Source organism: Folsomia candida, unplaced genomic scaffold (assembly GCF_002217175.1).
Source record: "Folsomia candida strain VU population unplaced genomic scaffold, ASM221717v1 Fcan01_Sc029, whole genome shotgun sequence".
Classification (NCBI taxonomy): domain Eukaryota; kingdom Metazoa; phylum Arthropoda; class Collembola; order Entomobryomorpha; family Isotomidae; genus Folsomia; species Folsomia candida.
The window spans coordinates 589196-612808 of NW_019091221.1; the positions used below are offsets into that span (position 1 = coordinate 589196).

At 37.8% G+C, this 23613-nt stretch overlaps 4 protein-coding genes across 4 annotated transcripts; 1 reads left to right on the plus strand and 3 right to left on the minus strand.

Moving 5' to 3' along the window:
• Window positions 1–352: 352 nt before the first annotated feature.
• Window positions 353–4323, minus strand: LOC110860126 (glutamic acid-rich protein). Its single transcript, XM_035859974.1, has 6 exons — window positions 4161–4323; window positions 3467–3882; window positions 3284–3394; window positions 1949–2117; window positions 1556–1860; window positions 353–1020 (listed from the first exon to the last, which is right to left on the minus strand). The coding sequence occupies exons 2-5, from the start codon at window positions 3621–3623 to the stop codon at window positions 1560–1562; spliced, it is 738 nt and encodes a 245-aa protein (XP_035715867.1). The 5' UTR covers window positions 3624–3882; window positions 4161–4323; the 3' UTR covers window positions 353–1020; window positions 1556–1559.
• Window positions 4324–8442: 4119 nt separating this feature from the next.
• Window positions 8443–8925, plus strand: LOC110860072 (calcium-binding protein 2-like). Its single transcript, XM_022109138.1, has one exon. The coding sequence runs from the start codon at window positions 8443–8445 to the stop codon at window positions 8923–8925; it is 483 nt and encodes a 160-aa protein (XP_021964830.1).
• Window positions 8926–13685: 4760 nt separating this feature from the next.
• LOC110860119 (lysosomal acid glucosylceramidase) lies at window positions 13686–15702 on the minus strand. The gene is made up of 5 exons (XM_022109181.2): window positions 15106–15702; window positions 14830–15002; window positions 14707–14756; window positions 14008–14636; window positions 13686–13933 (listed from the first exon to the last, which is right to left on the minus strand). Exons 1-5 carry the CDS (start codon window positions 15634–15636, stop codon window positions 13763–13765), a joined length of 1554 nt encoding a protein of 517 aa, XP_021964873.1. The 5' UTR covers window positions 15637–15702; the 3' UTR covers window positions 13686–13762.
• A 3231-nt stretch (window positions 15703–18933) lies between these two features.
• On the minus strand, window positions 18934–23383 carry LOC110860135. The gene is made up of 6 exons (XM_022109196.2): window positions 23277–23383; window positions 19712–20226; window positions 19524–19640; window positions 19308–19441; window positions 19157–19231; window positions 18934–19086 (listed from the first exon to the last, which is right to left on the minus strand). The coding sequence occupies exons 2-6, from the start codon at window positions 20209–20211 to the stop codon at window positions 19061–19063; spliced, it is 852 nt and encodes a 283-aa protein (XP_021964888.1). The 5' UTR covers window positions 20212–20226; window positions 23277–23383; the 3' UTR covers window positions 18934–19060.
• Window positions 23384–23613: the final 230 nt, after the last annotated feature.

Sequence of the window (23613 nt, forward strand, 5' to 3'; positions counted from 1 at the left end):
AGACTTGCATTGTGAGTATGGTAATAATAAGATTCTTATTTAAATAATATGAATATATTTAAGTTAATTTGCTACCCTTCAATTAATAAAGTTTAGTTAGTGATTTGAACGATAATATTTTCCGAATATAATAAATATTTTGTGACAAAAATTTTCTCTATGAGATTGATTTGTTTGTAATATTTTACGAGTGTGAAAATAAAAGTTAATTTGTGCAGACGTAAAAAAACTATGGCAATATGAATATTGTAAGCATGCTACTATTTTAACCAAATTTCCAACTATTTATTTCTAAACGTATCTATGTTTATACGTGGATGAAAATGATTAGCTTACAAGAAATTAGTACATATAATCAGCAAGGAATCTCAATAATTTTCTCATTTATTCATTGGAGTATAAAATTCTATTTGTATAGTATTTATTCGAAAAAGACTAAAAACTGTGTGATAATTCTCAAATTATTTATTGTGCTGCGCATGCTCACAAAATTATTCTGCATTCATTTCCTCCTCATCCCCTTCCACTCGGGGGAGTGGTCGCTTTCTTTTCCGCTTTCCGGCGCCTTTCTTGTCGCACCCAACTTTCAAATGACTCGCTAATTCGAGCTTATTGAAAAATCCTTTCCCGCATTTGTTACAAGTTGATCGCGCCACTTTTAAGTGGACCCGACTCACGTGTTCGCTCATGTTTGAGGCGCGCTTGGCGGATATGGAAGCGCCGCAGATTTCGCAGATGGCGAATTTTTCGACGGCTTGGGTTCCCTCGGGGTGTTCCTTTTTTACGTGGGCGGCCAGTTTGGGGGCGGAGGGGAACCTTCGGGGGCAGTGGGGGCACTTTTGGGTGCACGAGGACCGCTGGAGGGCGTCTCGGTCGAGCCGTCTTTTCCGCACGTCGGCGTCAATTTGGACCGCTTGACAAGACAATTTACGATGGGTGGCGAGGTTGGCGGGGTGTTTGAAAGATCGCCCGCATTTCGGGCAGGTCACCGCTTTTAGGGTGGAGTGAGTGAGATAATGCCTGGAAAGAAAATGGGGTAAAATAAAATTTAGCACGTGGTGGAGGAAAGGTTCCGAAAAATACATAATGCATGGTATTTTTGCATTCAATAACGGCATAAAGAACATTCAACTTGCAAAAAAGAGATGAAAATTTTATAGGATTTGCACTGATATAACAGGGAAAGTGAAAAGTTGCAAAAAAGATGGAAATTTGCAGGACTATTTTTCACAAATTGTATTAAAGAAATGCAAAATGGGAGACAATTTAGTTAAAATAAGTATGTAAGAGTTTAATGAGGAATGCATTTAATTATATTTTTTTGGTCAATATTTGCCTAAACTCACATATACGTCCAGACCGGTAGGTTGGACACCCTGCAAGTTTTTTTGAAAATTTCTGGGAACATTGCTAAATAGGAACTGCTCCAAAGTTTTAGGGAATTTCCGAAAATTTTAAAGAAATTTCTTGCAAAAAACTGCGAAAATTGTATGCATAAAACGGTGAAAAAATCATTTACATATTTAATAGGATTCGCATATATGCAAATATGTACCTCGTCAAATCTTTCTGGTCGAGGAACTTATCTCCGCAGGTGGCGCACTCGTGCAGTGTGAAGTCCCCGAGTCCTCCGATCTCTTCTCGACGGGCACGTGGCAAACTCTGAGCTCATGGGCAACCAGGGCCTTCCGACTTTGCAGCTCTTTCCCGCAGGATGAGCATAAATATTTCCCACGGGAACGTTTTCTTTTATGCAAACTTTTTTTTCGCGGATTTTTTGCACTTCTCGTATCACCTTCGTATTCTTCATCGGAGGAGGAAGCGAAATCGGAACCTTCGTCGTCACCACTGGAATTATTGCTGGAGTAAAACATAAATTTGCACTGTTAAAAAATATATGCAAATGTGGAATGTGCAATTATGTATATAAAGTTGGCAAATTTTTTACAGGGATTGCGAATCATCTTGTTCTTCGTCACTGGATGATGATGCACTTTGTGAATAATTATCGTCCCCAATTGTTTCACAAATTTCGACTTCGATCGTTCCGTCGGGTTCAGAATTTTCTTGCGAATTTTCCTCGGGAAATATGACTTCCTCGAAATCACTGTTGTCTTCTGATGCAAGACGAGCCAAAAGTACACATCCATTTCGCATCGATTTCACAGAATTAAACAAAAAAAAATTGTAAATACAAATACGGGATTAAGCTTAATTGTAGCATAGCTATTTTTGAATTATCTTCAACCACCCCCCTTTCAAAAATTGAGAAGACAAATTAGGGAAAATGAGAAAGCTAATATACACTCGGTACAACAATAATTAGATCTCAACTTGTATTTGAGATTTGAATTCCCCCATGAATACAGACATTTTGGTGCATCAAAAGTTTCAAAATTCGAAAATTGGCGGTATTTTAACCTACATGGAAATCATTAAAAAACTCGGTGTTGCAAAACTTTCTCTTCTGACAACCTAATGCCAGATTTGTCTACTTCAAAAAACGAACATTTAAAGCTTTTATTGTCCGAAGAGAAAGTTTTGCAACATTGAGATTTTTGCGATCAAAGTTTCTGTGGGAGTGATTTATAAGGCAAGAGCCGTAACAAGCCACTAATGAGATATATAAATGGAAGTACCGAAGTTATGAAAATTGGCAATATCTAAAACTAAATTGCAAAATCGCTCTAAATTTGAAATTGTACATAGTTACATTACATCCACTCTAAAGTGGACACTAAGAAGCTTATCTCGAGGCTTATCAATTTTTCAGATAAGTAAAATTCGTTCGTCCAAATTTTTCCAAATTAAAATCTTCAGCTTGTCAGAGTTTATAATAATGATATATTCACAGTTGAAATTAGAGCTACGGGTCTTATCAATTTAATATCTATTTTCAAGATATGCAAATTTCGTTTATCTAAATCACACTAAATTTGAAAATTTAAGCTTATCTTAATTTGTAATGACGATTTCTATTTCAAAATTAATGTTACAGATTTATGGTCATTCTTATCTATTTTCAGATAACCGAATATTTTACTCAATTCGCCTCAAATTAAAAGCTTCTGCGAAAATTAAAGGGTTATCATGGTTTTGATAAGCCAAGATTTAATTAATCCTGAATGGTTAATTAATTGAGAATTGGTGAGATGCAACTTTTACATAGTGAGAGAGAGATAAAGTACAGAGGATACGCCCCTGAGGGCGACGGTGGTGGATAACCACAAGAATCTGAGTTTCTCTCTTTCTCGCTGAATAATGGAAACAGGATTTGTTGTACTTTTGGCTTGGTTTCCATCTTCTTGGTCATAAAGTATTTCCGATTTTACGACTTCTTTTTCGGAATTATTGTCGCTAGAGTTTGGCGAGTGTAACGATTCAATCCGGCTGCCTGTAATTATTAATTAATCGCAATTTTTAATTTCTTGCATAATTATACATAATTTCAATTAAATTTACATACATTTCCTCCTCACTTTCTTCTCCGCCTGGATAAATCTGCCCCGGCCTTTCTCCACTAAAGCGTCGAGCTCCTTCTGTGCAGAAATAATTCGTCTGTGCATCCTCCAAATGTCGCGAACGAGGGCGAAACAATCCTCACACGTGGACGTGTTTGACATGAAATTATTGTATTTTCTGGGCGACAAGGTGGCTCGAAAGGGTCGCGAGGAGGTGAGGACACCTTTAAAATAAGAGATTCGTTCAAGGTGCGACTGCTGAGGATGGCGTCGCCGGCGTCGACAGAAGAAGAGTGTCCCCCGCAAATGAGGCAGAAATTGGTCTTTTCGATGGGGGTGGGGGGAGGAAGGGGAAATTTGTTTATGGAAGGGTCCCGATGGAGGCGGACGTATGGATTTTTTAGAGTGGGTGGTTCCATTTCTGGGAAAATAAAATGAGAAAAAATACAATAAATACATGTCAAATACATAAATATTGTAATAAAATTGGGGGAACGAATTAAGAATTGTAAAAGAGAGGACTGTCAACTTACGAAGCAAATAATTAATTATTTGGAGAAACAAACTGGTAAAATTATTTCTCCAGTTTTCAAATCTTCCTTAATTTACAATTATTTATTTAGGTGACAAAGAATGAATTGTAAAGCAATAAAACCAAGTTAATTGGTGTTGAACTGAACAATAAGGAGGACAACCTACCTTAAACTAGGACAGAGAGTTTCCCGTTGTTCCCGTAGAATTGAATAATTTGCAATCTTGCGAAATATGTAGATAAGTATGAAGTAAATTGTGTTTACATCGGGAATTTTCTCTGTTGCTTTTTGAACGGCTGAGAGATCGAGTCGTCCCGGCTGTCTCAAAGTTACCCAATATGCAAGGAACAGGGTTTCACAGAGTGCGAGTGGTAAAAAAATGCTATGAGAGAAGAAGAAAAAACACTCGTCATTTATTTGTATTGAAAAGTAGGTAAAATACAAATATGTACATGCAATTTATGTAAATTCAAAATTATGTAAATTATTTTTTTTCTCGGTACGTTCAGTGTTTCGTTTTGGAAGTCCCAAACTCTTTTTGGACTAGCCTCCACACAAAAATGTCCAAAAAGCGATCCACATGGAAAATGGGGCAAACCGTTACAAATTCTTTATTAACGACTTTTTTTTACAAATCTATGCACAGATATGCATCTCTTATTACATAACTTTGAGCATTTTATTTATTTAATACATACCACGAATTTGGAAAACCTTTTGTTTTAACGTTTTCTCTTATTAGAAATTTTAACAAAGTTATCTAATAAACCATTCCGTATTTTTGACACTTCTTGACATTTTGGACGCCCAAAACTAAATTGGTGCACAAAACCGGTTAAAGCCACTTTTTAACGTTCGTCTTGGACAGTAGTTAAACCCATCGCGAATCCTGGGACAAAGCACGTTATTGAAATTTTTACGATTTGTAAGTTATTTTGTTGAAAAATCGAGCAGACGGAACCCTGTTTAGTGCATGAATAATAATATGAACGAAATCGGTCTATGTTTCTCTCTTCTGCTCCTCCTCCACGCGTCATGAATTTCATGCATTTACACTTTGTTCCAATGTTCCATGGAAAATGTGGCAACCTTTTGTCACAAAATCTACAATTGCAGTTTGGACCTAGATTATTTAGTCACACGTTTGAAAATATAACCACGAATTTAACGTGTAATTGCTATTCAAAATTTGGTTTGTCCGTACAAATTTTGAGATTAGTTATAACCTCCAGACTAATTGGTAATTGATTTTAATTACCAAGGGACCGTTCTTATATTACGTAACGCTTTAAATTGTTTTTGGTGACTCCCACACTCCCCCCCTTTCATGGCGTACATAGCCACGATACCATCCCCTCCCCCTTCATTCGTTACGTAATTCAAGGACAGCACCCTATTCCAGAAAAATTTGGTAGAGTAAAGGTTATCATCTAAACTTACTTATAAATAAATTTGGTCAATACATTTACATACATCTGCGATTTTGTAATTAAAAAGTAATTAATTACGAAACAATTGTAATTTTCCTGATTAACTGATTCATTAAGTAGATAAATAGAGTTTAAAATATTAAGAATGACATAACGTTGTGGTTATCATTTCTAAACAGAAAGTCAGACAGCGACAATTCATAATTTTTCCACAACCAAAATTCCATCCAATCCAATCCAGATCTCCGATTATCCAATCCAATCCATCAGTGCCGTATCTGTCCTTGGTCCGGCCTGGAGAGTAAAATTCTGGTCCGGCCTTTTATGTGCAAAATTATTAAAATTGATACAGCGGATTTCTGTCGCTTATTTCTTATCTACGGCTATCGTCACAAATACAGAGGGTGCCCCATTTATTCGTGGAAGGGTTTAATAATTTTTTTACCCCACAAGCATATTTTCCTAAGGCGAAACTTGTTCCATATGACGGCCCTTGTTTTTAACTTTAAGAATGCATCGCTTTTTATCCGATAAAAAAACTTCCAAGGACTTTTCTTATTTCGTATATCTTTCAGTCATTATTTTAAGCGTTCCAACGTGCGTGAAAATTAGTAAATCGGTTCGGAATTTTCATGATTGGTTAAGTCTATATTTTTGTAAAAACTGTACCTTTATCTTCTGTCTAATATTTTTAATTTCTGATATACATAAATTTAAAATTCCCGAAAATCTCAAGTTCATATTTAAATTTGATTTTAAATTAAATTATAGCTTATTACTGTACTGAGAAAGTTTTTTTAATTCTTACTAATACAGGGCCTTTAAAAACGGTTTGGAACCGTTTTTCACAGAACATATAATCGGGTTACTTAAATTTGCAAAAACCCAATTTCAAACCGGTTTTCCAAATCTCAAGATTTCGGATGTCGCAGAGATGGGACTTGATTGCCAAATTTCACGAAAAAGAAATTATTGAATAAGTTATGTACATTAAGACAATTTTGATTATCGTTTTCAGAATTCAATTTCTACTTGTCCACTGTTTGACAGAAGCGTATTAACATTTGTAACACCCCACTTTCGTGAATTAAAGCTCCTAGAAAAAAGGTAACGCATGCAAATCAGTTTTTTCGCTCGGAAATGCTAGAACGCATTCATAGATTTTGAAAAAATTAAAGAGGAACATGCTCCTCGCCATTGTTATGAAAGACTTAAAGGTCGTTTAGACCAAAAAATATTTGGTGAAGTAGGGATCATGTATTTAGTGCTATGGGGTAAGTATTTAATGCAAAATATTCGAAATAGTCATAGGACACCAACATTTTGCATGAGTGGGTCGACACAGATAGAATGGTTAAGTTATTAATGCTCGATTGATAGTATCACGGTCTTTTCAATTACATATGAAAAATTGTTTGATAAGGTTATTAACTCAAACTTGAAATTTTTTCAACTGCAGGACTATCTATCTTATGTTACCTCAACCGATTTACAGAAATCGTCACAGAAGGCTTAAGTTTGAGTATTGTGTCATTTTGTGAGATCACTGAAACTTTTCAGAAGTGAACAAAATCAAGATTCAATTTATAACTATGTAAGCGTTGGTTTGGGACGTTAGGTTCTATGTATAAGTTAACATGTACATAGGAGGGTCAATAATATCTAGTGTCTGCATCACCCGGCCGGTACGGCCCTTCGGGCCGTCCGGCCTGGAGAGTGCTCTCCACCTAAAACCAGTGCTCCTACGGCCCTGCAATCCATAATCAATGGATTGTATAATTTCCATATCCATTTCACCTCTAAAAAAGACAAATAAAAATTTATTCAACCAGTTTCCAAATTTTGGAGTTTTTTTCGAAAATCACGAAAAATCCACTTTTTAACATTGGTCGCTATAGGGAAAAATCCGAAATTTTAGAACAAAAATATCGATTAAACTGCACAAAGATACAAAAATACAGGTAATCCCTTAATCTCTTTCTGCTCTTCAATACCATCTCCTTTTTATCTTTTAGGATGGCGTCTCATTTTCTGATTCGGAATGTTAATATCAGTATTTTCGACTGCTGATTATCCAACCTTATCTTACTGATAAGGTTGGTAAGGTTGGAACTTACGCTGGCAAGTCGAACATTTCACGAACTGTTTCCACTGCTCCACTGCAATTTCCATGTCAATACTACGCACGTATTCCGCCTTGTCGTAATATCGACCTGATGCAGATCAAAGTCGGAACATAAATTTCCATAATCCGATCCAACGGTTTACGTGTTTCCTCGTTTTTGCATAACATGTAAAATTCCGAGGACATGGGTCCTCGGAATCCATGCATTCCTCGTCAAATTCTTCCTTGTTCTTTCACACTCAAGCTTTTGTGGCTACCGGCCAAAATTCTGATTGCTGTACGATGCTACACCGTTAGAAATCTGGTAAAGTTACGCAGGCATTGATTTATTGGTATAAAAGTTGCTACCGCTTACAAGGGAACCTCAACTACTGTCCACTCTCGATTTACTTCGGAATAGCCTTAATCGACAGATAATTTAATGAAACTAAAACTTTGTCATAGAACATGCGGTGCAAAATCACGTTTTCGCGAAATATTTGGCAAGAGCTGCACCAAAACCTGCCATTTTCCCAATGCTTTTAACATGGCCACCAGCCTTTCGAATGATGAACTTAATTAATAGATCTTAGAACTTTTATCTTAATTAATAATAAAAAACTTGTCCATATTTAAATATGTACAGGGTGGTTTAAATGTCAGGTTATAATGGAAAATTTTTCAATGGGAAAAATTCGCAAATCTCCACTAGTTACGGATTTGGCATTGAGATTTTTATTAATTCCTATCAAAACAACTTATGGAACACTTATAACAAAATTTTTTAAATATTAAATTTCAAAAGGCAAAATTTCGCTAACTAATGGAGATTTGTGAATTTTTCCCACTGAAAAATTATCCATTGTAACCCGACATTTAAACCACTCTGTATTTTCACATTAAACGCAGCAGCCATGGGGGAATCCCACCTACTGGAGAAGCCATTTACCCCAGAAGAGCTGGAAAAGTTCAAGGGGATCCTGCAAAGTCTCCCATCCTACAAGGACGGCACAATCCACAATTCTGAATATATCATATTCTGCAACGCCGTCGGCATTCCGACCACACCGAAACAAGCCGAAGCGTACAAAAATTACTTCCGTGTCCCCTACGGAGATGAACTAGCTCGGGTCAGCGATATCATAAAAGTGTTCGAAAGCCTGCACGACATTCAAGCCTACTGCCTCACCGTTGCCAAGCATTTCGACAAGAATGGGGACGGAGTTATCTCAGCGGGTGAGTACGAAGCTGGTGTTGCCGCAATGAGAGCCTTCGACCCAGGCCTGTTTGGGGAAAAGGGGAAATTCAAGTTTGAAGAAATAATAAAAAAAGCTGACACAAATAAGGACGGCAAGTTGCAAGTGGAAGAGTTGGCTGCCTGGTTTTCAACTATGTAAATGCAAATTGCCATTTGAAACCGCTTAATTGAAATCGTGAAGGCAAAAACGTAAAATTAATCAGATTAAGTAATCAGAGTAATAAAATCGTTTTCGGTTAAAAATTTTAAATAGGCAAATTTTAATTCGCTTTATTCTTAAGTGGCAAAAAAGAATTATCTGGCCAATATCAATGATGGCTCATTTCCACAATATTGCGGGCAAAACCCATAGGGGCCCTGTTAAGTACATCGCTGCATAAACAAATTTTTTTTAAATAACGAAAGGATTTACACCTCATTATTGTAAATATAAACAGAAAACTACTTTAACAATTTAAAACCAGAAAAGGGAGGCACAAATAAAGTTGTCGAATTATCGACAAATCACGTGTTCGTTAGCAACACCGTAATCGTGGCGTCCACAATGGCCGCGTTCCATCGACACAAAAGCTCAATATTGATTTGAAGAAGGTTCGTCCGCCAGACACCTATGTACACGAGGATCGGCCTCATGGCAACTACCCGCCGACCGTGCTCCTTCAGGATGCCCCAAGCTACCAGCCGTGCGTCGTTTTTCCAGCGATGCAGCATCTCCTTACTCAATATCTCGTAGTAGGAGACAGATTTCAAGATGGCGTTAAGAATCAAGACCAGCCCGATGGAAAAGGTTGGTCCCATCATGTAGACATTGAATGGCAACGTGGCATACATCGTGATCGACATGATGTTGAGCACAACGATGACGATGGCACATCCGACCACCGCGAAGAGCGTGATGGTCGATTGTGGTGGTGCAAGTCCAACGAGAAGTAGAAGGATTCGGTTGTACAAGATGATTATTGCCCTGGGGAAAAAAGTTAGAGGGGCATTCATAAATTAAATAAAACGATGTCATATAACATGAGTCTTGTTAGATCATAATGAGCAGAAATTCTATCGGGTTCATCACAAATTATACTTAACCCGAATCGGGCCAATAACCTAATAATTTGTTCCAATAATGGATTGTCCAGGGTTTTTGGGTGTACTGGGGTATTGCGAGTTTCTGTGGGTAAGCAAAATTTGAACAGTGCCCACGGGTAGTCGGGGTTTTGAAAGTTTACAAACTGGACATTACTGGACGTTACAAATGCATTACTTATTAAAATATAATTACTAAGCTGTTTTGTTGCGAAATTACTGAGAAATATATTTTTTACAACTTATGTACCACATGAGACACTGGCTAAGTTTACCCCGACTACCCGCAAAACCCAGGTAAGACGATTTGCGGATCTTTGCCCCCCATTAAAAGCTACCCATGAAATGCTACCCATTATATCCTACCCCACCCGTTATCACTGTCTTCTTACTAATTAAACCAAAATGGATACCCCGTTTTGCGTCATAGTGCAACAGCACAGTTATTGTTTATTTAAGCAAAATTAGTCACATAATAAATTCTGAAAAAACGAATCCAAGCACACAATCTCGTAAAATCGGAAGATCCTATCGTATCCGCAGTAAAATTTTTACAGCTTGATTGTTTTTTTTGAGAATTTATTATTAGACTGATTTTACGAAATTTTGTGTTTCGATTCGTTTTTTCAGAATTTATTATGTGACTAATTTTGCTTAAATAAACAATAACTGTGCTGTTGCACTATGACGCAAAACGGGGTATCCATTTTGGTTTAATTAGCAAGAAGAAAATGATAACGGGTGGGGTAGGATATAATGGGTAGCATTTCATGGGTAGCTTTTAATGGGGGGCAAAGATCCGCACACCGGTAAGACCACAGGGTATGGGTTTCCAATAGCAAAACCCAGGGCTTTTCCTTCCCTGGGATTGTCACTCATACATATCACTTGGCAAGAAGATGAGTTTGCAACAATTACCTCCGTTCCCTCCCTGAGCGCATCCACACTCGTCGCTCCGTATAATCTGTTTCAATCAGGCACACGATGCGAAGTAATATCCAGGCTGCCATTGCAAAAAGCATCCCCATGCCGAGAAGGATTTGGCCATCAAATATTGCCGCAAGTGTGAGGACAACGAAAGAGCAGATATTTATAGACATTCGGATTATGACGTTTTCCCGTCTATATTTTGGAGACCAGTAGAAAATGAAATGGAACGGGTCCAAGTTATTGTACATGCCGAAAACAACTAAGGCTGGAGCCATGTAAAGGACAAAGAATGGGATGAGTTGAACCAGCTCCATGAAGAGTTTACTTGTGGGGGAGAGTTTTCCTTTAAATTTTTTCGTACGTTTGATCTCCTCCCTTTCCAAACCTGTAGAGGAATAGGATATATTTTCATATATGTAATATCAATATATGTAATGCACAAAATGTAGAAAGTGAAAAATATGTATGAAACGAAATTAACCCTTTAACGTGTATGATTAGCGACAAAAAAATGCATTAAATCTATAAGTATGTTGTGGTCATGGCGGGGGACGAGAAATTCAGGAGTGTTCTATAAAACTCGAAAAACTGAAAAATCAAAAATTTAACATAGAGTTGTATAGGGAAATATCCAAATTTTTGGGAAGAAAATCTTCAAATTTAGCATTGTGTTGGCATAGGAGAAATCCCTCTAAATTGCAACAAATTTTAGGTCGCGGAGAGAAAATGGTGAAAATCAATGACCTCCTAGATACGACAATTGTCTTCCTTCCGCACCATGACCACGATTTTTCAGGACGACGTTTGTCGTACTCCCGAATTAAACCATTTCTTATAAAACGATTATTGTCGTCGTTACAGTTTAAAGGGTTAAAATATACCACGTTGCACCAGGTCATCCTCCAGGTTGAGAAGCTCATTCAAGAACTTTACAATGTCCGTGTTGAACAGATACGCAATCCCGGCGAGTATCGGCGCAGCCCCGGATGTTATAGTAATTATCGCTATCGACAGCAGCTGCGTTGGCGACGCGAACGGTTCCTCCAACATCGTAGGGAAGTGACCCAGTTCCACTGAACGGTGTACGAGATAGAAAAACTGCAACAATTTCGGCCCCTCCGTAAAAAGCCACATGATTACCAAACAATTAAATATGGATCCCAGAAGTTTCTTGATATTGCTGATGGCGATGTAGCGACGGGTTTTTGAATCATATTCGATAGCCAAGCGAGGCAACCGATTGTATATTTTGGCGTAGGAGTCGGCGAATTTGAATATAAGATCTGCCATGATCTTTAGGATTCTAAATAAATGGAATATTATGTGAGGACAATGCAATGGGTAGATTCTTCACCAAATTTATTTATTTAGTACTTAGCCGAAGTTGAAAACTTGATTTGAATACGAATTTGACGAATTTACATACTTATCAAAGTTGGGAATTGCTAATATAATAGTTAACCTGCACTGATATTCTATGTATGAGGGTATTCAGGTTTTCATATTAGTCATGTTTTTTTGCGAGGGTTAGTAAATATTTGGATTCTGTAGGGGGTCACTTGATTTTTTTTAAATGATTACGTATTAAATATGTTTTATATACGTAGCTTAGCCTCTACATATTTCCTAAATATAATATTTTTACGATATTAGTGATGCTATGTAGGAAATCATGAATATTTGAACCTAAAATTTTTTGCGATGCTATGCATACCTGGCTTCCTCTTTATTGACGTCTAAAAGTTTAGGACAACCTTTTCGTTGTAAAAATTATAGTCTTAATGTTTTGTTGTATTGACAATGTTATAATTTGCTTTGACGACTTAATTCTTCAACCTGACGATGGAATCTTTCTTAAAGCTACACCAGGATTTAGTAGCCAATTATATAAAAAAATCAACATAAAAATTAGGACTCAAGTGACAATTATCGTTCCGTTGATGAAAAATATAGGGGGTCAAAATTAATCGTCTGCCCTGTTGTCTGGCCCCGTGGTCGAAAAGATGAGAGTAAATTCACTCAAAAATTGAACCATACCGCGAACATTCCTCTTCAAAGGGACCATTCAATGGAACGATAAGCGCCACGGGATTCATACATAATTCTTGACTGAATTTTTTGATATATTAAAATCGCTACAAAATCCCGGAGTGGCTTGAAAAAAAGTTCCGTTGTGAGCAGTCTTTTGCAGAATTGAGATGCCTCCTGTCTAAAATTGTCGTGGCATTTGACCTTCGGTAATATAATTTGCAATAAATATATTTATCTCTAAAAATATGTGATACAAATTATAGCAACTTTGTTATTCAGGCTAATTCAGCATATCCGTCGTCTTGCTTGCCAAATATTTTTTTAGCATTATTTATGTATGTATGTGTATGTAAGAGTTTATCTCGTATTATTTTTTAAATTTTATATATTTTCCGAAGAACTATCCGTAATTAACATTTGTGAAATGTCAACAATCATATTATCACATTAAATATTTAAAGCTCTCTAACATCAAGTAATTCACCAATAAAAATAATTTCTGGTTTTTTACATAAATACGAAAGTAGAGCGTATGTTTAATTACAAATTAGCGACTGAATTTAACCGATATGTTAATTTGATAATTTGAATATGCAAATTTATGCTCACAGTATACACAAATACGATATGAATTTTTCGTCTGCGAAAACCTTCAAAACATTTTTATATTTCGCAAAAATTGATATTATAGATGCCTGATAATTTACCAGTGTAGTACATATGAACTCCATACCGACTGCAGTTTTTGAAAATTATTGCACATAGCTTATCTTAAAATTAAGAAGAGAGTGTAAAACATATTTATAAACACGTGCATATACAAAAATTGGAGGAAATTGGTGCAGTGACAACACAGGATTGAACGAATGACCAGTTTTATTTCAACTTTATCTTTCTAATAAAAACGCTTTTAGATTAAGATAGCCAGATTAAGTCTAATAATACAAATAACTGTTGAAAGACTTGGCACCCACTCGGATCTTAATCGTTCCTTTGTTTGGAACCGTCAAGTTGAGGACCTGGTCATCCTCGAACATATTGTACGAGACGATAGCCACGCTACCATCCGGGCGGAGGAAGGCGGTAACACGGAAATCGGAAGTACCCTGAAAATTAAATCGAAAGTAAATTAGGGCTCAACTCCCGGGTATAATAATAATTTAATAAATCCCCATCTTACCGGAAACACTGGAACCGTCGCAATTCGTCTCGATCCCGGAACGACAAACTTGCTCCAATGCGCAAGCGCATAGTACATCGGCGTCTTGTAGAACTCTGTGGCATCATCGCTCACAATAATGGGTGCTGACCTCTCACTAACTCCCGCCCAGGTGGGACCACCCGACGTATTGAGCGCCAAGTTCCAATCCGTCCATCCCGCGACGGAGTGTTGCGTCGTGGAGGCGATGTCTTGCATGTAAGTTTCGGCCAAGTACCAGCTCCCAAGACCGACCGGGTCCTCCCCGAAGACCATGGAGGCCTCGGTGAGGAGGACGAATTTGTTGAATCTGGCGACAATCTCGTCATACACGGAGACCGGGACTGAGTCGCTGCCATACCAGTGGACACCCGTTCCAGCCACAAATTCGTTCGAGACAGGGTCCGCAAGAATGGTCTCGGTCCAGTTCTGCACGTGGACGCGATCGTGGTCTAGAATCATGAGGGAGAAATTGGTCGGGGTATTGTACCCGGCGGAGCGAAGGTTTGGGCCGAGATGTTGGACGATGAAGTCACGCTCCATGGCGGCCGTGAAGCCGCACGTGTTCCAGGGGAAGGTTTCTGAGAAGCCGGTCATGGGCTCGTTTTGAACTGTAGGGTGAATAAAGGGAGGAGATTAATAGGTTGATTAATTAATTAGTATATTTGTACTCAAGCCAACCTGTCATTCCCCAAAGATCGACGCCTTCGGCCTTGTATGCGTCCAAGAATCTAAAGAAATGAGTAGAATATCTCCACTTATAAAATGTTTCAGCAAAAGAAGAAGAGTAATTTGATCCCTTACTTGACCAAGTATTGCGAATAAGACTCCCAAATAGCAGAACCAGGCCCATCCCTCAAAGTCCCGTTCCCATTGACGATCCCGTTCGTTTTCATCCAGGCTGGAGGCGCCCACGAGGAACCGTACCATTTAACCGGTTGAGCGGCCAACTCCTTGGCCAGTTTGAGTTGTGGGATCTATAAACATTTCATAAAGTTTAGGGTTTGTCTAAATCATGAAAAATACGTTGACTTGGATTATGTATCGAAATATGTTGGACGTATCCAACGTTGACCTCACCTTGAACAAAAGATCCTCATCCACCAAGCCGAACGAGTCCAGGCCAATGTCTTCTGCCACGTCGTCATACGAATACGGCCGGGTGGAGAAGTCCGACCCGGAAATTGTGATTCTTCCCAACGCGAATTCAGCCCCAGTGGCGCCATAGAAGGAGGTGTACGCATCCCGCAACATTTTGGGGCTTAGTCGACCAAGGTTTAAGGCGGCCGCGTCGCTGAAGGAGCCCCCAATGCCGAGCATCTCTTGGTGGAGTGTGGTCGGTTGAAGGATGACGTTCCAAACCTGGCCGACTGGGTCTTCGGTCCCGTTGAAGGATTGGAGGCGGCGGACAAAGCGCTTGTTTCCGTCGCGATCGCTCTCAAAAATTTGGACGATTCCGTTCGGCGTGGGGGTGAGGGGATCGATGGTGTCGCACCAGAGTTCGTCACACACGCAGACCATGCCATCCGGGTAGTAGCGGGGATTGCAGGGATCCGCGGCGAGAATGAGGGACGGGGCGAGGAGCCCCAAGAGGAGGAGGGAGAGACGCATTTTGTCCTTTGTTTTGGTGACACGAGACGGGATAAGGGTGGCAGTGGCAGTGGCGATGTGTGGAGCGTGAAGGGCTTTATATACCCGGCGGAATTCTGTGGATTTAACAGGAGTGTCGTTGCTTCATATCTATCTGGGTGGATGATAAATCGGTTAATAATAGTCGGGTCGAGTGAGATGAGTAGTAGAGCAGCAGTTGCGGACGACGTGATCGTGATTACTTATTTGCTTACATTCCACTGGAATTTGGTAGGGTTCCAATTTTCCCAAATTGGTTTGAACCTGTCGGTTGAAACGAGAGAGATATGAGAGAGATACGAGTGACGTGGGTGATTACTTACATTTGGTCAACGCGCAATTAGACTGATATTTCCACTACCGAGGGGGGGGCACATAGATATAATTACTTCAGAAGTATGTATGCATACCGCTCCAAACGTATTTCACCTATATGGATACTTTTATCACAGGCAAGTTGTGACATATTTTTCCAGTTTGGAACCCTGGACGTGTCAGCGTATCGTGTGCTTTTTGCTTTCAGAACTAGCCAACGTATTAATCACTGCTAACCCTATGACCCCATTAACGGGTATAGAATTGTACTAAATTATCATCATTGGTGCCTAAAAATCGCACAGCTCCATCCAATTACTGGATATCTTATGGTCTGAACGGTTTATTTTGCATGATACTGCAGAGTTTGACCGACATACGAAAATACGTTCTGATTAGCAATAATTATGACAGACACGTCCCTCTGCCGGCTTTCTCCCTGATGACAATGACGGATTGAAACTATTGAATTTGTTTAGTAATTCGCAGTGCTCGGTAAAAGACCAAAGTAAAAATAAGCTGTATTGCTGAGCTAGTTTTTTTCTTGCTATCTTTTTGTCTATTTTTGTCCTTCTCTTTTTTGTGCTTTTTATTGTTGTTTTACCTACATTTACTTACCTTACGCATATTGCGAAATACAATTTGCAGATTGATCGCCATTTCAGGCGTAGCTTTAAAACAAATTTAAATTGATAAAATGTTTTTTTCCTTTTCCGAACCCTAGCAATTTGCAAACCACTCGTGAGTTGACAAACAACCCGAGAATCCATCACTGTCACGAGATAAACAATAAATAATTGGGTTGGTTGCTATCTCAAAATAAAGTTGGGCTGTAGCATGTCCCGTTGTTTGGTATTTATGATCCGCCTGATCCACTTAGGAAGGTGTGTAGTGAATCTGCAACGTGATCAACATGTCTGCGAATCATGATAGCATCACGGTTGGCTTGGCTACATACTTAAGAATGACATCACCATTTGTACATAATCAAGTTTTTTTAATTTAAGTGTGTATATAGCAGTCAATCAGGTTTGGACATTGTTTATTAATATGTAGTGCTGCCCAGAATTTTGCAGCCAGCACTTGCCAACATACTTTTGCGGGGTTTGATTGATGCGTTATGTTGTCCAGAGTCAGACAGAGAATGAGGTGTCGGCATATGCCATTGTTCTGTCACATTTAATTAAGCTGAACAGCTTTTTTCTTGTACTTTATAACTTCCAGATCGGTCACTACCATATCTTTAAGAATTTTATGTAAATGTCCAAAGATATCTTTCAGATGTTTCTTAACATTGAGCACGTCTTAAAGATATCATAAGGGGATGAATATTTTTGGGTAATTGGAGTATTTAAGATGCATGTATGTAGTTAAGACGTATTCAAGCCCGTTGGCTTGATTGGGTGGTGGTGCGAAATGAAAAAAAGTGGTGGAGAAAGTCAACTGGAAGGCATCTGCTCCAACTATGTACGGTTTCTTGACCAGCTAATTTAATTCCTAGAATTTGTAATAGTACACAATCATGTAAATATTATTTGTCACAGACTTTTCTGGCAACACTGCTGGCGGAAGGATAATTTATGGAAGGAACGCAGGGAACGATAATTTAGGACTGGATGGACAAACTTAAAGAGACTGAATCGTTCTCAAATATAAGCGTAATGGTTATAAAAATATCACCATCTACATAAATATGGTACGAATGAAGAAATTGGATAGTGATAGAAATTGGAAGATTGGAAGAAATGGGATGACAAAGTGTAAGCACATGGAGTTATTACTTTGTTATAGTACCCCCTTGGAGATTATTGTTCCTGATTTATTAATTGTGCATAGTCTTTTATTTCTCGAGCAAATTATTATATGCTTAAGGCAAATTTTAGTCGGTGGATTTCATTTATATGCACATGGGGTGTTAAGCGTCCACTAAAGTAAAATAATTTCAATATTATGTAATTCTCACATTTCTTAAATCAGAGTTAAATAAATGCAACAATTATTTCCATTTCACAACAAAAACATTTTACTCTCAACTATTATATAACTGTTTAACTTCATATTGAAGTAGATCTTATGCATTTTATGCATCTTATGCATCTTATGCATCTCTGCATTTTGGAATCTTTGTGGCCCCATCTATAACATTGTGAAAACTGTTACAGTTTTAGCATTTCATGTATATGATTTCTGGAATCTCCATTAAAGTTCGTGTCGAATAGATATATTTTGTAATCCTGATACATTTCCAGAATGTTAAAACACTAAGATTTCTGTCATAACTGCAAAAGGTCCACTTAATAATTTTGCTAACTGTATGTGCCAGAAATTACAGTAAAAAAATATGTTACGTATTTAATGCACACGACAGGTTACTCATCAACCAAGTCGCCTTGTTGGTCTAATAAAGCTAAAGAAAATCAATTTCTATAAGGTTTTAAACTACATTAATTTAAATATCAATTTAAATTTCATTTGATAGAAGGGTTGGACAAAATAGCCACCGCTTTAAAAATTCCCAAAAGTTTTGACGGGCAGATTAAACGAGATGAAATATGTATGTAAGGACTAATTTATCTGCAGGTGAAGCGATGCATTACGAATGGAACATGTTCCTGTTCAAGTGCCATGAACCCATTTGCTGAAGGGCAGTGTTGTCATGGATCCTATTCTCCTGGAAAACATTCAGTTGTCTCTTTAACGATCTGTTCCTGCTACGAACACTGATGAAAAAGGTGTCAGATTCTGAAAATGCGGATTACTAAGATTTGATGGATCAAATTTTTAAAAAATTGGCAAATTAAAGTTTTGATAGCGTGCACAAGGGTATTTATTTTTTGTTTTAAATGATAATGTAAATTTACTAACGATTAGTAAATTTATTACTATGTTTATTAGCATAAGCCATTGTTGTTGACAAATAAATAGGTGCACCAAATAAAGTAGTCTAACTTCATCGAAGGTAAATAATGCAGAATGTTTTTTTTAATTTCCAATTTGTACAAGAAAATTAATTTATTTTAGAATGCGAGTTTTACAATTCATAAAATTGGCCATGTCAAATAAGAATTTTGTCAGCCATGCTACATCCTTACTAAACGAAAATATCGTTCTGGGCACCTAAAATATATTAAACCCCCATGTAATCATGCATAATTACTATACATATCTAGCACTGCTTCCAACTAACCTGGTGAGAATCCCCAATCAGCACTGTATGACACAAAGTCATTTTGAGGAACCTCAACATTGTTGCCCTCAGCCTCTGCATTAAATATTTTACAGATGAATTACCCATCATCCTGCTAAACTGTTTATCATTGCATTAGTGTTGAGCTTACGTCGGGTCACAATCATCTGCTTGGCACCACGGGTACATTCGTTGAAGTTGGGACAGTACCTGGGTGGCTGGGCTGGGGCAAGTCGCCTCGTGGAGGTTGATCCAGTCACCCTGCATTTGAATCCTTGCATGTACCTATAGATTAGTAATTTCATTTTAATTACACCGCTAATGAAAATTTGGCATTAAATTGTTCCACAGCTTTAAATTCGCTCACATATTAGGCTCTCCGCATCCCTTTGGAACCCAAAGCCAGGCGCACGTGCACCCATCTGCGGGGCAAGATGGAAGGTCACGAGGGACGGCATAGGTGGCAATACGTTTCCATGGGGTGCTACAAACCGACAGATTATTTTGTAATTAATACAATGTGGAGAAATAAATACTTCGGCAGTTTTTACTTACTTGGGAAGAACTGAGAAAACAACTAAATTCTCCATCGTCACGGCAGATATGTCAGACACGTAGCTGATAGCAAACGCCGTCCCAGCCGCCATGCTCTGGTTATTTGTGTGCAAGGCCCCGTCTTCCTGAATGCAATCTGGAGGATTTCCTGGTCCCTTCCAGTCTTCGGGATGTTCTTGACCGTCGGGCCACTGCGAAGTGAACTGTCCGTCGTACGACAACGTGGTTTGAGCCCGGTTATGGGCCAGCTCGACGGTGAAAGAACCACCAGCAGGGAGCTCAAGGAACACGCCAGGTGCAGGTGGGACCCTGTCACAGCCTCGGTCGGCTTGGAACCACCATTGCGATCTCGGTAAATTGTAAAGTGGGGCTACAGCGGTGTTAGTGTTTGAATCATCTTGACCCGGATTGGGTCCCCCTTGGCAGTACATGCCCCGTGCAAAAGCTGCAGTGTGAGCATTAGCACATGCCACGAGGGCCAACAAGCCGACAATAATCATGACGTTAGTGTTAAACTGTGTTAAAGAAGGAAAATTGGTAGTAGTAAACAGCAACGACTGGTTAAATCGGGTTCTGAGTTGGAGCTTAAATACTTTGACGAGTTGGGGTGGACAATATTATAAATAAATTAACAAAGGCGTTGTGTCATCATTCATCAATCAATGTCAAGGCTATCAGTGGTAAGTGGTATGAGTCGGAATTTTATTAATTGAACACGAAAACGAGACATGCTACCGAGTTCGACATGATAAATAAGCATCACATGCAACCAAGAGCAAGGCCGTGGTCAATTTTGCACTCTGCAAAGCAAAATACTCTTGATTTATTTTCAACATCACAATGGAATTTCTCCGCAGTGACTTGATTATCAATTATCAATTAATTAACTCTGGTTGAATTATGGATCACGTGTGAATCACGTTGACACATTTTATTGTAATATCAAAAATTGTATGTGCATGTCAACTTGTTATGGATTGAGATGAGTGAGAGTCTTTAATAAAGACTCTTTATCATACTTGGTTTTTAGCCAGAGTCATAGCTTGTGTAACAATATTACACGTCGGTTTCTTTTTCTGTGTAAACGTCAAGTCTAAACTTTTCCGATCAAAATATTTATTCATTTTTCAAAGCCTTTAAAAAATATTCATTCCTTACTCTCTCAATCATAATTTGCAAAATAAATATTCATTAATTATTCAACATTCCTTCATTTAGGGTGACCATCCGTCCCGGTTTAGCCGGGACATGTCCCGCTTTTCAAACCCTGTCCCGGCGTCGCGAAAATGTCCCGGTTTTGATAAAGTGTCCCGGTTTTTTAAATCGTCGAGAAAAATTAAATTATTTCAGTTTTTCGCCAAAATATTGATGAAAAAGTACATTTTAGTGCATAAATACTAGTAACATGCATGCAATATTTACTTAATTTCCTCTCCTGGCTCATTCTCAAAATTCAGTGATATCTGAATCGCCAAGCACTAGATATTATGGCAAATTTTTTCGCCAAGCACTAGATATTATGGCAAATTTTTTCGCCAAGCACTAGATATTATGGCAAATTTTTTCGCCAAGCACTAGATATTATGGCAAATTTTTTCGCCAAGCACTAGGTATTATGGCAAATTTTTTCGCCAAGCACTAGATATTATGGCAAATTTTTTCGCCAAGCACTAGATATTATGGCAAATTTTTTCGCCAAGCACTAGATATTATGGCAAATTTTTTCGCCAAGCACTAGATATTATGGCAAATTTTTTCGCCAAGCACTAGATATTATGGCAAATTTTTTCGCCAAGCACTAGATATTATGGCAAATTTTTTCGCCAAGCACTAGGTATTATGGCAAGTTTTTTCGCCAAGCACTAGATATTATGGCAAATTTTTTCGCCAAGCACTAGATATTATGGCAAATTTTTTCGCCAAGCACTAGGTATTATGGCAAGTTTTTTCGCCAAGCACTAGATATTATGGCAAATTTTTTCGCCAAGCACTAGATATTATGGCAAATTTTTTCGCCAAACACTGGATATTATGGAAAAAAATTTCGGCCAAAAAATGTCCCGGTTTTAGTCAGGACAAATATGGTCACCCTACCTTCATTATTCATTTTCTTCAAAATACACAGTATTAGATGAATTTCTCAACTTTCCCTATGTATTATGCATTGAGTTAAACATGAATGATGAAAAAAATATTCATTCATATGAATTGAATAGATATTCATTCAACATTCATTTATTCAAAGATCAGAATGAAATATTCATTTAATTTTTCTGTACTGAATGAATAATTTATTCATTTATCATTAAATGAATGGATGTGAACATTTATTTGTGTATATAGAGAAGGTTCAAAATTCCAGTGTAGCTTGATATAGCCCGAGTCAGGGTGTATATGTTACGACATATTAATCATATCGATTCATATAATCAATGAAGCCAATATTTCGAATTTCAACTTTCTATCCACACTTCTTAAATTATTCGGAAATTTTAATAAAGTAGCAACACAAACTCTCGTTCCTTTTTCAACGCTTATTACTAAATATGCACTTTGAAGTCTTGTATAGTCACGTAGTATTGATTTCCCTTTATTAAATTTGTTACTATTGGGTATTAAGGTAGAATAGCATGCTAGCTGATGCGGGTTTTGAGTTTGAATTGTTGTGTCTCAACTTTCCCTTCCTCCATGTATTCAAATGGCCATTTTGAGACATGTTCATCGCCTTTCGTTTTTTACAATACAATATGCAATATGCACCTAAAAATCTGTAATTTTTAGGCTTGCAAAGTTAGGAGATAAAAATTTATATTTTTTTCTTCAATGAGGAAATATTTAATTTTTATTGTTTATTTTTCATCTATTTTATATTTATCTCCTGGTTAAACAAAAAACTCCAAATTTTTATCTCCTAACTTTGTAAGCCTAAAAATTACCGATTTTTAGGTGCATTAAAATCTTCATATTGTAAAAAACGAAAGGCGATGAACATGTTTCAAAATCGCCATTTGAATACATGGAGGAAGGGAAAGTTGAGACACAACAATTCAAACTCAAACCCCGCATCCAATGCCACGTTAAAATTATTTCATTTGCTAAAGATCATTGAGTAACAAGATCAAGTCTCATCTGACGAAAATTAAATAATACTCATCGGCCTCTAAATACTCAGGGGGCGGTGACAGACCCAACAAAGTATATATAATCTGAATCCACTTATCGAGACCTTTCTAACGATACGCCATTTATGGGGTCATGTGAGACTTGACATTGTACTTCACAATCGAGGTGGGGAAAATAGTTCATTTTCGACATGAAACCTTAACGCTAGAAAATGCCGCCTAGCGACACTCAAGACACTGTAGAATTCTAAATTTCAGCTTCTTAACTCAAAAGATGCCAAAAAATCTGTGATCTATGGACCCCAACCTAGAAAAAAATGTCCATAGCGGATATGTAGGGGCAGCTTGTTTTCAAAATTTCGTTTCTATTACACTAATTTCATGCCCTGTGAAATATTTTTGATGGAACTTCGAAAATCTAAAATACAGCTGGTGAAGCTTACCTATTTGGAAAGGACACCGTGTACTGTTCTGGGATAACTTTACTACTGACTTGATACAGTACGGTATTCCTTTTATTAGAGTCACATGCATATGTACATATGCATACCGATTGGTATTGATGCAATACCGGATTTCATATCCGGATCGCAATACCCGATAAACAGTGTATGTACGTCATATGCCGCTAGTTAAACCCCACATCCGTAGAATTACTCAAATTCACTAAATTGTAAATAGATATGTACTTATTATCATAATTGTTTTGCCGTATTAAATTTTATTAATCGGCAATAAAAGTCCACAATAAATTATGCTATATTGTGAAACGATTTTACT

Coding starts and splice junctions, on each gene's coding strand:
- LOC110860126 (XM_035859974.1), bottom strand. CDS start 3,623: ATGTCAAACACGTCCACGTGTGAGGATTGTTTCGCCCTCGTTCGCGAC. Junction 3,395..3,466: donor GAAGAAAGTGAGGAGGAAAT/GTATGTAAATTT, acceptor TAATAATTACAG/GCAGCCGGATTGAATCGTTA. Junction 2,118..3,283: donor AGATGGAAACCAAGCCAAAA/GTACAACAAATC, acceptor GTCTTGCATCAG/AAGACAACAGTGATTTCGAG.
- LOC110860072 (XM_022109138.1), top strand. CDS start 8,443: ATGGGGGAATCCCACCTACTGGAGAAGCCATTTACCCCAGAAGAGCTG.
- LOC110860119 (XM_022109181.2), bottom strand. CDS start 15,636: ATGCGTCTCTCCCTCCTCCTCTTGGGGCTCCTCGCCCCGTCCCTCATT. Junction 15,003..15,105: donor ATGAGGATCTTTTGTTCAAG/GTGAGGTCAACG, acceptor AAATGTTTATAG/ATCCCACAACTCAAACTGGC. Junction 14,637..14,706: donor CGATCTTTGGGGAATGACAG/GTTGGCTTGAGT, acceptor TTCACCCTACAG/TTCAAAACGAGCCCATGACC.
- LOC110860135 (XM_022109196.2), bottom strand. CDS start 20,211: ATGATTATTGTCGGCTTGTTGGCCCTCGTGGCATGTGCTAATGCTCAC. Junction 19,641..19,711: donor GTTTTCTCAGTTCTTCCCAA/GTAAGTAAAAAC, acceptor GTCGGTTTGTAG/CACCCCATGGAAACGTATTG. Junction 19,087..19,156: donor TGATTGGGGATTCTCACCAG/GTTAGTTGGAAG, acceptor AATATATTTTAG/GTGCCCAGAACGATATTTTC.